The 16,807-nt window shown below is 34.2% G+C and overlaps 1 protein-coding gene across 1 annotated transcript in view; it reads right to left on the reverse strand.

The window, feature by feature from the left end:
- The window catches only part of LOC121370011 (kinetochore-associated protein 1-like), a 61,971-nt gene that overhangs the window by 3,781 nt on the left and 41,383 nt on the right, over nt 1-16,807 (reverse strand). Inside the window, exons 44-61 of the mRNA XM_041495103.1 lie at nt 15,977-16,057; nt 15,166-15,261; nt 14,889-14,979; nt 13,959-14,017; nt 12,737-12,959; nt 11,797-11,870; nt 10,790-10,991; nt 9,836-9,954; nt 8,787-8,860; nt 8,285-8,357; nt 7,059-7,177; nt 6,373-6,508; nt 5,408-5,503; nt 4,084-4,195; nt 3,696-3,759; nt 2,440-2,554; nt 1,651-1,737; nt 161-306 (exon numbers count right to left, since the gene is read on the reverse strand). Of these exons, the coding sequence (XP_041351037.1) occupies nt 161-306; nt 1,651-1,737; nt 2,440-2,554; nt 3,696-3,759; nt 4,084-4,195; nt 5,408-5,503; nt 6,373-6,508; nt 7,059-7,177; nt 8,285-8,357; nt 8,787-8,860; nt 9,836-9,954; nt 10,790-10,991; nt 11,797-11,870; nt 12,737-12,959; nt 13,959-14,017; nt 14,889-14,979; nt 15,166-15,261; nt 15,977-16,057 (1,967 nt within the window). The remainder of the gene's footprint in view (nt 1-160; nt 307-1,650; nt 1,738-2,439; nt 2,555-3,695; nt 3,760-4,083; nt 4,196-5,407; nt 5,504-6,372; nt 6,509-7,058; nt 7,178-8,284; nt 8,358-8,786; nt 8,861-9,835; nt 9,955-10,789; nt 10,992-11,796; nt 11,871-12,736; nt 12,960-13,958; nt 14,018-14,888; nt 14,980-15,165; nt 15,262-15,976; nt 16,058-16,807) is intronic.

The following is a 16,807-nucleotide window of genomic DNA, read 5'->3' on the forward strand; positions in this document are numbered from 1 at the left end:
CCCATGCCTCGACTGGGATCCGAACCCAGTACCTACCAGCCTGTAGACCGATGGCCTGCCGTGACGCCGGTATATATATATAAAGCCAGTTTGATACTCTTAAATGTTTTAATGTATTCGTTTCACTGTAATAAGCTAAATACATAAGCAATCCACCAACCTTTTGTGTTTGACAGCAAATTCCACCAAATGATTGATTTTGTCACACTTGATGACATGTTGAATGAAGCGATGTTTGTAAGTACTTCCCAGAATCAGCAGATACTCCTTTTGTTCATCAATCATGTCAAAAATTGCACCTTGAACCTACAAAAAAAAAAAAAAAGTGGTACATAATTTAGAGTAAACACATGACATGATGCAAATTAATGTGAACCTTTAAATCAATCATCAACTTTCCAAGTAAAGTGTATTTCCAACTCACTATTATTTGTACTGCTTATAATTTTACTTTTCTCTTTATTCAACAAATAATAAAATGATCAAATCACAACTTGGGTTAAACGAAGCCAAATCTTTTTAATGCTTTGCCTGAATGACATCATTTAAACACTAAAAATAAGAATAGAATACATTTAAAGATTACAAAGTATTAAGCAAATACAGGCTGTCAAGCAGACCCTTATAAAAAAAATAGGGCAGAAGTAGAAATGAAAATGTAGGATCAAAGAAGGAAAATATAAAGAAAAAAATAGAAGAAAAGTAGGACTGAAACAGCACATTATTGATGGGTAAATGAATGTATGAAATCCAAAAAGTGATATTAAAGGGACATACCCAAGTTTTTAAACACTAAGGCATATTTTTTACTATTAGAGCCGTTTTTGATAACTGAGATCATACTTTACTTAGATCTTATTGTTTAGATTATTCATTTCCATACATTCAAAGTGTTTTTGGTCATCCTGGTGTTTTTAATATCAAAAAATGTATTTCTCATATTTTTAAAAATACACATGCATCTGAGAAGTAACAGTTATGGAGTCGAGTTTTAGTCTATTTTTAGAGGATATTTCACCATTTGAAAGTCAGACTCATGTTTGACATGACTAACTTTATCCAAATGTGTGCATTTTCATGGGCTGAAATTAGGGTCTGTCCCTTTAATGAGAACGTATTTCAATTACAAAAAGCGACATGCACTCTCTTACAGCAATTCACAGCATTTTGAAATAGAGCATGGCAAAGCAAAACAAAAAAGTAGAAAAAATAGGACAGAGACTAAAAAGTAGGCAAAAGGATCACTGGACAGTTTGCAAAAGCACACAAAAACAAGAGAAAAGCCTGATCCGTGGGTTTACAAGGTCATCTATTCACACAAATCATTACTTTGCTGCTAAGACAGACAAAATGCAGATTAACTATGCAGATTAAGTATACCAGCCCAAAATCACATTATCACAAGCAATGGCTGCATTCAAACAGTTAAAATAACAGCTTGAAATTATAGTACTTATCTCTTGAGTAATAGCTATATTCAAACAAAACTGAAATAACAGCTTGAAATTATAGTACTTATCTCTTGAGTAATAGCTATATTCAAACAAAACTGAAATAACAGCTTGAAAGAAAATGTAAAGTAATGGTTCAAAATGACAGTAACTCTTATTCATATAAAAAAAGTAGAATAACGGCTCAAAATCACAATACCTCTTGAGCAATGGCTGCATTCAAGCCCATCTTCATGAGGGAATCCAGGTGCTGTAAGTGATGCAGTTTGTTCCCGTCAAGATATTCCTGTAACAGACAATTACAACAGTCGTTTAGTTAAATAGAGATTATTATACGAGCTTGTGTCATACTGATTTTACGAAACGAGTGTCAGAATTTTTATATTGTCTGAGTGAGAGCGAGGGTAATACATGAATCCTGACATGAGTTTCGTAAAATCAGTATGACTCACATGCAAGTGTAATAATTTCTTCATTATCCATATTATTATTGTTGTTTTCTTTATGAATAACAAGACCCAACTCAAAATGTTACAGCCACAACTAGGAGACGACAAAATGACGTCATATTTTAAATGCACAGTCTGGGCTAGGACTGGAGAAGCAACGTCATTACACTTGTTATTACACGTGTGCTTCGTATGATTATTATTAACTCGGTTATGTTGAACCATATGGATAATAAACACATTTATTACACACATCAAGATATTCCCGTAACAAACAATTACAACAATATTTTAGTTACAACACATTTATTACACATATCAAGATACTTCTATAACAAAACATTATAACAATATTTTTCTGTTAAAGATTCACAGGAAAGCAGTGTTTGTATGACACCACTTTCATACAAATACCATGTTCATAAAAGACATGGGATGTCCCTCTGTATTAAAATCAAGCTTAAAGGCCACTTATTTATAAACACCCATTTCTTTTAATGTTACATGTTTTATTCTAGATATATTTGCGAGTGTATCACCTTTACTGCCTGGTCTCCATGTAAGATCAGACAGCAGGCAGCACACACCGCCAGCTCCAGTCTCTGGTACTGATCAGCCAGCGACCTCACGTCCACACTCATTATCACAGGACACCTGAAATGAAAAACAAAAACAACCCTCAAACACATTGCAACATAACATGTATATATATAAAGCTGGATAAAGAAATAAATATGGATATTTTTTAGAAAAGTAATAATAATAATAATAAACATAATAAATTAACAAAAAATATATTAGATTAGATTAAATTATTACTAAATTTTAATAAAAGTAATAATAATTTTGTTTTGTTTTTTTCCAAACGGCCAGCTAAATATTTGAGCAACTGGTCCTAAAATCTCAATACATAATTGTTTTACTTGTATGTATGGACTTATGGCCTCACATCCAATAAAGAAAAGAACTGAAATGAATTAAATTTAAAACAAATCCATTCTAATATTCAAATATTTGTTATGAAATTTTGTGATGAAATATTTCTTTTTGATTCTAAGCTTGTTCTAAAAGGTTATTTGAATTATTAGTTCACTGGCTAGGTAGTCTCCTAGGATATTTTAAAATAACTATAGAAACTTAATAGTGATATTGGATTTGTCATGGATACAAATAATGGAGTCAAATACCAATGAATTAGATGAGGTTGGTATTTTACATATTAAAAAAACACATGGCGCGAATTCTATTTACCCTATAACACCTGTGAAATAACATTTTATTTCGATATTAAAAAGTCAGTTCTAAAGTTGCTGTCATAAGTAATATAACTTCATTACATGTCACAAATGTAGTTTATTGTCACACACTTTAACTAATTTTTATCAAAATGTTATGCTCAGGTTTACAGTCTTGTTGGTTTGAAAACAAAAGATCTATTAAAGACATATTAAATTGTTATCTCCCACTAGAATGACAAGAGAGGCAAAATATCTTGACGTCATACAATTGGTGTACTGCGACCTTACCTGAACGTTAATCAAATGAGTTTAGTTATATAAATTAAAATTGATTAATGGGTAAAGCTCGTGACAATTAAAAATAATTTTACTTGGGGGAAAATACATGATACAAAATGGAAGCTCGTTTATATTGTATAAATATTAAATGGGTTTATGACATGGATATTATGGGTAAGTTATAGAATAAATGGCACTACATCATAATTGTTGTATAAATACAAACAAAATAACCCAACAACAAAAACAGAACAAGAGAAAATTATGCGTCAGTTAACCTGTGCAGTATGTTGAAGTAGTGCACACACATCTCTTCCTGGGGCTCACTAAGTGGAGGACAATCTGCAAGAAAAACATTTCAGACTCAGGAAAACAGGAAGGATTCATGTCTTCAAAACACTTTAAACTATCAACAATACAACAGTCATCTTCAAAATCAGAAGAATTCAAACTCATGAATACTGAAATAAAATAAAAATAAATTTGTTCTTATTGCAAAGATAATTCTGCACCATATTATTAATTCCAATTTTATTAAAAGATATTATATTAAAATTATTAAACTACTAGAATCTAAAAACATTTGCTGTTTGGATTTCCTTGTTACAAAAAAAACTTGTTGAAAAGTAATTACAATATAAGTAAAACCAGACTGTGGTCACTTACATTTGTTCAGTGCATTGTAAAGAAAGGCCTGCCAGGCTTTCCCAAAGGAAGGAACCGTCCAAATGTCAGGAACACTGCACAGTCGTATTAGCAACGTCTCCAGATAATCCAGCTGAAACAGAGAGATTCCCCTGAATTAAGATACAGTGAAACCCTTTTAAACCAGACACCCACAGGACCAAGTAACAAGTCTGGTATTAAAGGGCATCTGGTTTAAGTCCCAGTCACACCGGGCCTGCGACCAGGTTATGACCGCAAAATGTTGGAATCGTGGGCATATCATAGAAAGAGCGCCATTAGTCGCAGAGGTTGTGGGTGATTGCCAGAGCAAAATCAGTCGCAGCAAGGTCGATGGTCATGTTCAGAACTTCTGATCTGCGATTCCAAATTGTAAGAGGTTGCAGACAGGTCTTACATGGTTATACCACCAGTCACGCATAGACACACCACCAGTCGTACATGATCACGGGTCTAGTCGCACGATTGGTCATGCTACCTGACGATTGGTGGTGCCACCCGTCATACGACCTCACGGTCGGTAGTGCAGCCAGTCCCAACCTGTCCCGATTGGTTGGACGACCTTACGATTGTTGGTGTCACTAGTCTTTAACTCGCAAACCAGTATATTTGGAGTGGCTTCTGGGGTTCAGGTCACTCTCCACTACGACACCCGAAGAGAGCATATGATAGTGAATTATAGTTTCAGATGAAAAGTTCAATGAAGTGTACTCCTTGAGAGCTAGGGGACTACAGATGCTGATGCACAATCGCAAGCCTTTATATCTGATTGAGCGACTCATCTCACGACTGGCTGCTATCGATCGTGCATGCGGTTGTCATGATTGATCGTACAATCAGTCGTTGATAACCACCACCAGTCTCACGATTACCTATGATTGATCTTGCGATCAATCTTCTCCAATCGTTTGTGATTGCACGACCACGCGTACCACCAATCGTACGATGACCTACCAGCTGTCTTAAGAGCAATCGCCAATTGGTCATACCTCAGCCAAATTGCCACCAATCGCACAATCCAGAAATGTACAATCCAGATAGGTTCTGTCCTGTACTGATATATAAAAAGGGACTGTTAACAACAAGTTTTGAGGAAATTCTGGTTTTTGAAGGGTTTCACTCTATATACTTGAACAGATCTGTGAAATAAACAATTTAAAAATAAATAAATACTGAGGAACTTTAAAAGATAAATCAGGAATGTGACTCAAATATAGCTGGCATTTCATAAAAGTGAGTGAAAATGATCTTATCAAAAGATGTGAGGATTATATGATCAGATTTATGGTTTCCATGCGATACGTACCAATCCCAGAGTTAGGAACTGTTTGAGTAGTTGTTCCCAGAACACAGGATTGTGGATGTCGTAATCCAGACACAACGAGGCAACCAACAAAACAGCCTGCAAGACAAACAACCAACAAATCACAATTTTACAAATATTTACATATTCGTATGCAAGTATCTTGTGTAAAGCTAATACTATTTGATCATGTTTTAACACAAAAGACTGAGCATGTTCAGCAGAACATATAAATTATTAGAACAGGTTTTTCACTTTAGAAAAGTTAAAGTCTGTTCTGTTTAATGACAATACTAGAAACACATTGATTACTTAATCATCGGCTATTGGATATCACATTTGGTAATTATGGCTCAATCATCAGAGGAAACCCGCTACATTTTTCCATTAGCAGCAAGAGATCTTTTATATGCACTTTCCAACAGACAAAAATGCACATACCAGTTGTGGTGCACTGGTTGGAACGAAAAAATAACCCAATCAGTTGAATGGATCCACAGAGGTGGTTTGATCCTGTGAAGCAAGCACCTCAGGCGAGCATTGAACTGACTGAGCTAAATCTCGCCCCCTTCACTTTAGAATACCCAAACAGTTCTTCAGGTATACTACAAATGGTGAATACATTCTTTCCGGCACCTATCATGATGGATCAATTCTATTGCATTTCACATCAGGTGACTGTTCTAACTTTGAACAAAACAAGCTTTTTCTAACATAAATTCCTATAATTTACATAGTCCAGAAATGTTTGAACTTTGAAAGCATTGAAATTAATTGGTTGTATAATGATAACCTTATATTGTTAACTGAACATTTCATCAATTAATTACATGGTAAATATATAGTTATTAAAGTATTATTATTTATATGCACAAATGAACTTGCTCTAAACAGAATTTGTTTGGTAAGTACCCTCAATGGCGCCTGTATAGATTCAACTGTATTTAAATATTAATTGGTTTACTTACATTCTTCTTGTGACTGTGGTTGCGCCAGAGTCCTTTAACCAGACTCTCCTTATCACACTGTTGAAATTTCTCCACATTGTAGACAAAGTGAAGCTTCTCTAGCTCAACTAGATAGCCCATGATTGAGGTGAGGTCACTGCATGAAACAAAGCAAACAAAACTGCAATGATTTACATGCTTTTAAGCAAAAGAGAGCCCAGCAAAATACACATGACCTTAATTTGGCCACCAAATAACAAATATTTTGACACCAAATGAAACACACACATTTTGGTATCCAGATACAAGCATTTAAAGAAACTGGTACATTAAATCCAACTAATGTCAATATATATTTTATTCATGTAAAAACAAAGTTGCTTTAAAAGCATATACATTTGCAGAAAAGCGAACATTATTTTTCATTTCAGTGAACAAATAAACCCCATCACACTCAAATAAAGATTAAATAAACATTTTGTTCTGGAATATTTTGTTTTCTTAATTTTTATTAGCAACTGAAAACTGATTAGCAACCATCACTATTTAACACTTTAAAATTGTTTAAAATATAACACTTTAAAATTGTTTAAAATATCTCTGAAATTTGCATTGCAAATTGTGACGTGATACTGAACAAAATTTTACTGTCATTAATGTTAAGACATTGTAAAATTCACTATTACACGACTATAGAACCCACTGACCGCAGACTGTCTGCTGTCTTGTCACAGACCTTCATCAGTAGATCATTATCGCACAGCTGGAGCAGACAGTGAAGAGCTCGCAGCTGTGATAAATTACAGCTCTTCACAGATTCTGTCTTCTGAAATATCAAATCAAGTTTATTAATTAGGAAAGGAATATATTTCTTCAACAACACCTCAAAAACGTTTTACTCTAAGGCCAGGGATGTATCCAGGCATTCTGTGGGTCCGACAAAATATATATTTAATTATGTTTGTTCCAATAAATTAATTTAACAGGGCCCTAAAAACATATCCCCAAGTATGGTTTACTCTCGCTAATTTTCCCAATCCCATTGGACATGGGACCCTGGTGAAAAATCCTGGATAAATCCATGAAGGCTATTTGGTGTTTAATATGTGGTTATTTTATACTATGGCTATTTCATATCTAACATAGTTATTTTGACATTTGGTATAGGAAGGAAGGAATGTTTTATTTAACTCAACACATTTTAATTACAGTTATATGGCATCGGACATATGATTAAGGATCACACAGATAACAAGAAGAAACCCACTGCCTCCACACAAAGAGATACTTTTTGATTAGCAGGAAGGGATCATTTATATGCAGCATCCCATAGACAGGATAGCACATACCATAGCCTCTGTTTCACCAGCACTGGCTGGATCAAGAAATAGCCCCATTGGAATTCCTGGTATAGAGAATGGAAGAAAACCCACTGCTGCCAAATAGACTATTCCTACCAAAAAGCAGCAAGAGATATTTTATATATTCTGTTCCAAAGATAATAATCTTGACAACAATATATATTAAAAAGAAATAAATAACACCAGGACTCAAACTTTTTGCACTGTTTCATGCTGATGTGTTGGTAAATATTCATTCATGCATGGTTTTTAAACCCAGTAAATGAATATTGAAATCCTTTTAGGAATATGTCCTGAGCTAATTGATCCACACAGTGAAAGATGGGAGATGAGAGATGACACTGACAACTTATAATGAATTCCCTGGCTGGCTATAAGAACAAATAAAACCAATACGATCACTACTGAATATTCTGTTGACAATAAATAATTCAGTGGTTCCACAATACAAAACCCCCCCACCCCAAAGCCATTAAAGCTACTGAAAATGGAATGCAAGTAGTAATATTATGTTTTTATATAAAATAGTACCACTTGAGTACTACAACACGTGAAAATATACACCAACAAACCTGTGGGAAAGCAATATTCAGCAAATATATAACATTGGTCTCAAGTGATCCTTTCTTCATGATGTACAACACCCTGAAACAGATAAACAAGAATTACAGTCTGAAAACAAAACATTCAAATGATCAGGACTACAATACTTGAAACTAAACATGTGCTACAGTACAAAAATAAAACTATCAGTAAATTAAAAAAGTATTTAATAGTTTGCATATTACTTTCTGTCCCGTGTCAGACTCCTAGCTAACCAGAGATCGGACCTGTGAAAGACATGCCTCAAACCTTAGTAGTATAGGGCATGACAAATTAGTTCACGTTCACATGCATATTACTTGAATAATTCAAGTGAATTTTTTTTTTTTTTTTTACAAACATTCCCTGAATGTCCTTTACAAAAGCCTATTTAGTATATCTTTTACATATTTAAAAAATAAAATCCAGTTAACTTTTATTTTATACTGTTTTAAGTTGTTTTTCTAAAATTACTAAATAACAAGAAAATACCTCTTTAGGTTGTCATCATCGTCAAATGACGGTGGTTCAGATTTATTCAACTTTGATAAATCAAAGGTTATAGTCTGAAAAAGAAACAGATTAATAAACAAGTAATATATGACAGTCAGTTTTAAAAATAGTAGTAAATAACATTATTTGGTTGCAATGTTTTTATGGGCATGCAATTCAAGGTATAATCTTTAAATTTCATTAAAAAAATTAATAAATATTTTAGGTCATTATGCAACTTTGAGACTTCCCCTTTAAGCTGACTATGTGGTGTTTATGTGGTGTCTATGTTGTGACTATGTTGTGACTATGTGTTGTCCATGTCATGACTACATAGTGTCTATGTCGTGACTATGTGGTGTATATGTCGTGACTATGTGGTGTATATGTCGTGAGTACGTCGTGACTATGAGTTGTCCATGTCGTGACTATGTAGTGTCTATGTTGTGACTATGTGGTGTCTATGTCGTGAGTACGCCGTGTCTATGTTGTGACTACATGTTGTCCATGTCGTAACTATGTAGTGTCTATGTTGTGACTATGTGGTGTCTATGTCGTGAGTACATGGTGTCTACGTGGTGTCTGTGTGGTGACTACGTGGTGTCTCTGTGAGTGAAGAAACCTGCTGGTGCCACAGCATTTACTCCTACTAAATAGCAACAAAGATAAAGAATGTGCATTTTTTACCCACACAGAACAGCACACACCATGAATGGGAGACTAGTTGGAAAATTTAAATGGGTCCACCAAGACCTGCTCCTGTAATCTATCACACCTCAAGAGTGATCTGCCAGTGTCAATCAATGGTTACTAGGTGCCAAACATATGGCAGCTGTCGTTATTACAGGGAAATGAACCTCGGACTCATCAGCACTGTACCACTGGGGTACAGTCCAGTCATTAACAATAGTTTGGTTGTGGTAAAAATATATGATAAAATGTATCCAAATATTTGCATCTCTGAATTACAGAAAAACTATTTTAGCAGTTATGACAAAATCTGCAGATGAGCATTATGACAAGTTATGAAATATTTGTTGTTTACTTACATTATCACCATCATCCATGGCTTCTCTTGACGGCAGCCATTTGTCAACAAAACTCGATATAAAGTCTTGTAAATTAAGATCATTGATTTCGGCTATCTCTTCAGCTATTTCATAAGCATCTGTGAAAAAGAAAATTCCTTGTAAAAAGCAGAGAACAGTAGTGGGTAGCAAATCTCTAGACTTTTTCTCCATCCCAGAAGTGAGGATGAAATAAATGTAATACACAAAACATGTTGTTTAATCATGTAAGGAAACAAGACCTCAATTCTAACTTACATTATTCTTGCAAAGGAGTGCAATATCCAGCTAACATTAATGGATAGTCAGTATCTGACACTACCAGTCAAATCAAATATATTCTACTCCGTCCAGTTAAAAGCCAAGGGCCCGTTTCACTAAACATCATAAGTTTTAAGTCTGCAGTTATAACGGTCGTGCAGGTTACACATGTTTGGCATCAATTTCACGAAGAAAATTACATCATTACGGAAGCTGGAGTGTTTTAAAGACAAAAGAAAATGAAATATGTGTTCTTCTAACTATAATTGTTGAACTATAATAGTAATAAGAATTGTGGTTAAGTTGAAGATTTTTGTTTATGTGCAAAACTAGGCTTATGATGTTTTGTGAAATTGTGCCCAGGTTTCTTTTATTACACACTTTCTACCAATAATAAATATACCAGTTATGGATCCTTGGTTGTTTTTAAGTGGTGAGCAGTAACAAAAATAATATAGTACAATACTTTAAGCTATTTTTTCATAAGAGCAGTGAGGAATTTTATATACACACACCTACAGACAGTACAAACAGATGATGATAATTGAACTACATCAATAAGACGTGACAGGGCATCACTTACCACACATCTCACTCCTCCAACCCTGCTCAACAATGGCCGGCTGTTCAAACAGCTTCATGATCACCAATAAGACGTGACAGGGTATCACTTACCACACATCTCGCTCCTCCAACCCTGCTCAACAATGGCCGGCTGTTCAAACAGCTTCATGATCAGCTCTTTTGGTGATCGGTCGAGAATCAGCAATTCTGGCTCAGCCATATCATGTAGGTGCAGGACCCGCTGAGTTGACAGTTGATTGAGAATCGATGAGAACTTCATGAAAGCTTTCTGAGCCTTTTCCTTTTCACTTGACTGATGAGAAGAAAAGACAAATATATATATATATATACTGACATCCAAAAGAAACTTTACACATATAAAATATGATTAATTTGTATTGTTGCTAATTGAAAAGAACCAATTTAGAAACCTATATTATGAAGTGTATTGTGACGTTTAGATGTTGAACTTCATGATACTTTTATAATCCACCGTACCATTTATTGGTTTTCAATAATACAACTTGAAGCCTTGTCGGGTGTATACCACCAAATCAAATCCCATAGACGACAATAGTAACATATGTGGCTAAAACTCCTACCTGCAGCATATCAATCGACATATACACCACAGACATAAATACTACCACCCCTCACCCTTAAAGTGAGTCTGAAAAAATTGGGGGTCAAGCTACTCATTTGAGAGATAACGAGTAACGTCTATGACTACCCTAGTTCCGCACAAAATTTGTGTACTTTGTTTTACAGGTACCCCATACATGTTTCATGCACAAGGCTACTTGACACAGTGGTACTAGATGACATAAATTTGCATAAATATTTTGTCCAGATGAAATAATGTTTTTTTACTTTTTACTTTGACCCAGGCAGAAGTTATTTGGTTTAGTACTATGTGTAAAGATCGACAAACAGACACATTGACAGAGACAAAACCTAGTTTCCTCCATTTGGACTGGTAGTGGACTAATAACTCCATCAAACCAGGGAATCTATATCAAACCTCATTATGTGTGAGGTTACTGCAACTGAATTGTTTTTGTAATTTTAAAATGTATTTATGATAATCTAATAACTTCAAAGTTCAGTAATAAACTTACATTTTCCTCACACAGCAGATACCACTTTTTTGCCAGAGCAGTACCTTCTTTTAACGCTTGGATCTTTTCTGCTCCTAAAGTACATTAAAACAAATTTTGATTTAAAAGTGGAACTTGAAATTTTATTTTCTGAGAAACTGAAATTAAAAAGTATATTTTGAACATGTCATAATCAAAAATAATATTTAATCAATTATAAAATATTACAGCCAATGTATATTTAATGGTGAAATAGGATATTTGTTAGAATTTTGTTATTATATAAATAGTCAGACAAAAAAAGCAAAATAGAAAAGTTCATTAATTATTGGTTATATTCAATTGACACACCAAGTTTATTCACACAAAGGAATGTTTATTTAAATAAAAAACACAAAACACATTGAGATTGGTTGTTTTGTTGATATCATTGCCATAAGTGCCATATGGTGTTTCTGTGGACGTTGAATTGACGTGCGATGTCATGCTGCGAGGTCCCAGATTCAAGCATCTCTATGACTCACCAACTGTCATTTTCACCGAGGCGTGGCATGACGAAATTGCATCAAACAGTTCAATAATCGTGTTTTTCTGACTTCTGGAGTTCTGAAGGCTGCACAGAGTGGCAATGATTTGCGACTGAATGTCTGGCCTTTTATGGTGAACACATGACAGGATTTCTCCCGAATATTCCATGTTTCTTGCACAAAGCATGCAAGCGCTGCAACAACTGATTGGTTGTATTTCTTCCAGCTGTTTCATGCACATTTTCTCTGGTTTACATCCATAAATCCATTCACAAATTTATTACTCCAAACAATCCATGTCACAATAACTTTTACCTTTTAGTATACAATAAATTAACAGCTTTTCAAAACAGTGTAAATATCTTTACTCCTGGTAAATAACACTTGATATTACCAGCCCCAGTATTGCATACATTGTTGAACCAAACATTTACCTGTAGGTAGTTCTTTGATAGCAAACTGCGTGCAGGCCAGAGCCACAGGGACACTGGATACTTTGAGGAGGAGTTCTTGAATGTCGTTGAGGAAGTCCAGACTTGACGAAGACAGATTCCAGTTGCAGTGACTCTTCTTGCCAGTCTGTGACACTTGCTGGGCCTTCACATACTCACAAATCATATTCCTTGCAGCTCCTGTATATATGTTATCTTCTTTGATCTACAGATAACAATAAAACTCCATCAATATATATTTTTAATCAGTTTGCTAAAAATCCAAAAACATCTAAATTCCCAACAGAAAAAAAAAGGATCAAAGTAAGCTGAATGTATAAACATCTATATTATAATAAAACAGTTTAAACAGAGATGAAAGTGGATTGTGAAAAAAAATCCTATTTTTTTAATGTTGGCGATCAGGACCCCATTCCATGAAAGAATCGTAGCTAAGGTTAATTGTAGTGACTTAGTGTGAGTTTACAGCTGGCAAACATAAACTTTACAGCGGTTCCACAAAGCAACCACAAGTGCCCATTTTAACAATTAAGATCTTCTTTGTGAAGCAGTGTGAATTAGTTCAATAATGCATTGGTTTCCGACTATTTGGGACATCTTGGACGTATTCAATGGTATCAAGACATCCACAACGTAACTTTGTCAGTTTTTGTGCTAAGTGATAAGTGATAATAAGACACGAGAGTTATCTCTCATATTTTTAATGAGTTTAATAAAAGGTATTGTGTGTATATTAGATCGTGTTTTACACAGTTGTGTCCTTACAAAATCATCATCTGACTGCCATTTAACATCTACGTTATCGGCTTACAACTGCATTATACCAATTGTAAAATTTAACCATAATTTATCACGACAGTAAGCTACACCGTGTCGTCAAAACTGGCTGGCGACTGTAGAAACAAATTATGGTTGCGATGATAGGTATTTACGATGATAGTAGTGCTAAGATTGCTTAGTGGAACCAGGTACTGAGATTGGTCCTAGTGTTAGGGTTGCACAATGGTCTAAAATGGTGGCCCCATTCAGAATGTATGCAATCATCAGCCAAAACAAAACAAGTTTTCGACAAAGAATATGGAACATTTTGGACAAACAACAGAAAAACCTAAAAACACTGTACAGACGATTAAAAATCTAGAATTCTAGATAAATCAGGAAAACTTTTATCTGTTTAAAAATTACAGTTAAATTTGTCACATACCTCCAGCTCACTTGCCAGTGAAATCCAAACTTGAAGAGAATCATAATGAAGTTCTGGACCTATGTAAAAAGGACAAAAGATTTTTCAGGTCCTACTTTGGTTATGACTTCATATTTTACAGCTGATCTGGATTCCAGCTTCATATATCATTCATGAATTATCAGATTATTCTGAAATGTTTGCAACTAGTGAACCTTTTTGTTTTAACAAGATGTCAAGTTCTCTGACAACACACTGTGTGATCAATTGTCTGGTTCTGCGGTTATACTAAGTATCTATAAGAACCGACTGTTGTTACGGATCAATTTCAGGCACCACTTATGATGACTGTTCATTTGTTTACAATTAAAAAATTACATTTTATTTTGTTAAAACCTTGACAAAGACTTCTGCCACATTTTTTCTTTTGGTTACATTACCAAAATATTTTTATCATTAATAGTGACAATTAAAACTGACAAAAAAATTCTTTTGGTTTAACAACACTAGAGCACATTGATTTATTAATCATCGGCTACTGGATGTCAAACATTTGGTAATTTTGACATATAGTTTTAGGGGAAACCCGCTACATTTTTCCATTTTTAACAAGGGATCTTTTATATGCACCATCCCACAGACAGGATAGCACATACAATGGCCTTTGATATACCAGTCGTGGTGCACTGGCTAGAATGAGAAATGTGACAACTGACAAGTCAACCCTGATATTTGTTACCTCTGTCTGGTCTTTAGTAAAAATGTACATAAACGATCAGTCTTAATATTAACAAAATAGTATCCAAAAAATTATTTTACAATTACTCGTGTTTGACTCCTAATAGTCACGGATTAAAGAAACTGTACTAGTGTGTTAATAAAATATTCCTCCCTTTGCCAGATGGTTGAAAAAACACAAGGAAAGAAAAATCAAAGTATCACAGAACTCACTGATTATCTCCCATGGATCTCCATAAACCAACAGGTGGTATGGCAACTTTGTTTCATTTGTAGGACAGGAAAAGCTCATGGACAGATCAGTCTGGGGGAACAAAAACATTTTATATAAAAAATTAGGAACGATAAGAAATGAAACCCCCCCCCCAAAAACGGAAACAGAAGAAAACTACACTACAACCAAGATCATCATAAGTATTTAAACATATATGATATCTTCATGTGTTCATTGCAATCATAAAAAGGTAAAGATTTATACTACTAAATATACCTCCTTTTTACTTTCATCTTCAAAGTATTTCTTCTCATAAGCAGAAGGTGATGATCGACGGGTGTATACCTTGATGTATTCCAAAATGTTTATACCCTACAATGATTGAAAAAGATGTATTAAAAATATAACATTTTATATAATCCATTGTCATTTGAGGTCCATCTTTTTTTGCTACTCTGACAAAATATTACTAGCATCACATCATATCAGTCCTTTCATCTTTAACTGTTACACATCTCTTCTAATTGTTCATAACATACCTGCCATTCACCACAGGTCTAGCTCTTGCACTCGCCAATTGCGAATTTTGAAAACAATTGGCATATTTTGTTTTAATCTGGCAAATAAATTTAATTTAATAATTGTTGTTATTAGAAAATAACTGGGTTTTTGCAATTTTTGAAATTTAAACAAACAATTTGGCGAACTTTTCTGTTCACCCCAAGTTAGCCCTATACAATGAGTTATTGGGGAAAACACTGAATGAGTTTTTTTAAAATTAGTTTATCTTTTTTTCTCCCTCACAAATATTAATAACTATGTCAGTTTGGTTATTTAATAATATAAGAGTCTCTTGAAAATTAAGCAATTTTACATATTTAATCATAATTTACTAAATGTGATCATCTTGCAAATGAAAATAAAAAAGTGTTTGCATGAAGATAAACACCTGCATTTATCGTAAATTGTAAAATATATATAGCTGTTTAGGAAAGTTAGAGGTAACGAATGCAATAAATATCTTTCATACACTTGGCACTGAAGTTTACAAGTAATAAGCACAGATGTATGTACACATTCAACCAACCTTCTGGACCATTGGTGTATCGGTCAGCTGCTGTATCTCACCAAGCAAAAAGTGGATTTTGTCATAGTCATACGGACTGCACTGTTATAAAGAAATATCAAAATGGTTACAAAAAGAAAACTCATATCACCAACAACTACTGGATAATTTAATTGAAGAAAATGAGTTTGAGAAACAGCAGACTAGAAGAAAATGATTTTGTTAATCACCTATACTCCCATGTGCATGGATTACGAGCTAGTTTAAGGGATATTGTGGAAGACAGCCTTGATGCAACATGTTTCGCTGTTAACTACATGGTACAACTAAACAGGCCAAATGTGTCCCATCTCCAGAGCACCGATACGACAAAACCAGCTTGTCGTGTAGATTACGTATAAGCTGTAGAAAGCAAAAAATGGAGCACCATGGCAAGTAAACAAAATTTGACTTCTAAATAAACTCCATATTGGGACTTTAATCCAGTGTAGATCTTGACATTAAGTATCTGTGGTCTATATCCATCCACTTATTCTTGCAGTGATTGTCTTTATACTTTTATTTTAGTTATTTTGACCTTCGACATCTAATCAGGTTGCTTAATGTTCAGTACTGCCTGCTTGAAACCACCTGTTAAACCATGACAATTGCCGTTTTAACAAAAAATCAGTAATTATTGTAGTTTAGTCTGTTCCATCTAAATACTAATTTTGTGTGCAATTTAGAAAACATTTGACTCAGAAATAAATAACCTGTAGTAAATTCCATAGTATAAAAAAAGGTGTTCCCTGTGGGAAGGACTATGATGTTGTTGGAGTAATAATTATGTTATATAACATTATACGTTGCCTC

This window comes from Gigantopelta aegis, chromosome 4 (genome assembly GCF_016097555.1).
Source record: "Gigantopelta aegis isolate Gae_Host chromosome 4, Gae_host_genome, whole genome shotgun sequence".
NCBI lineage: Eukaryota > Metazoa > Mollusca > Gastropoda > Neomphalida > Peltospiridae > Gigantopelta > Gigantopelta aegis.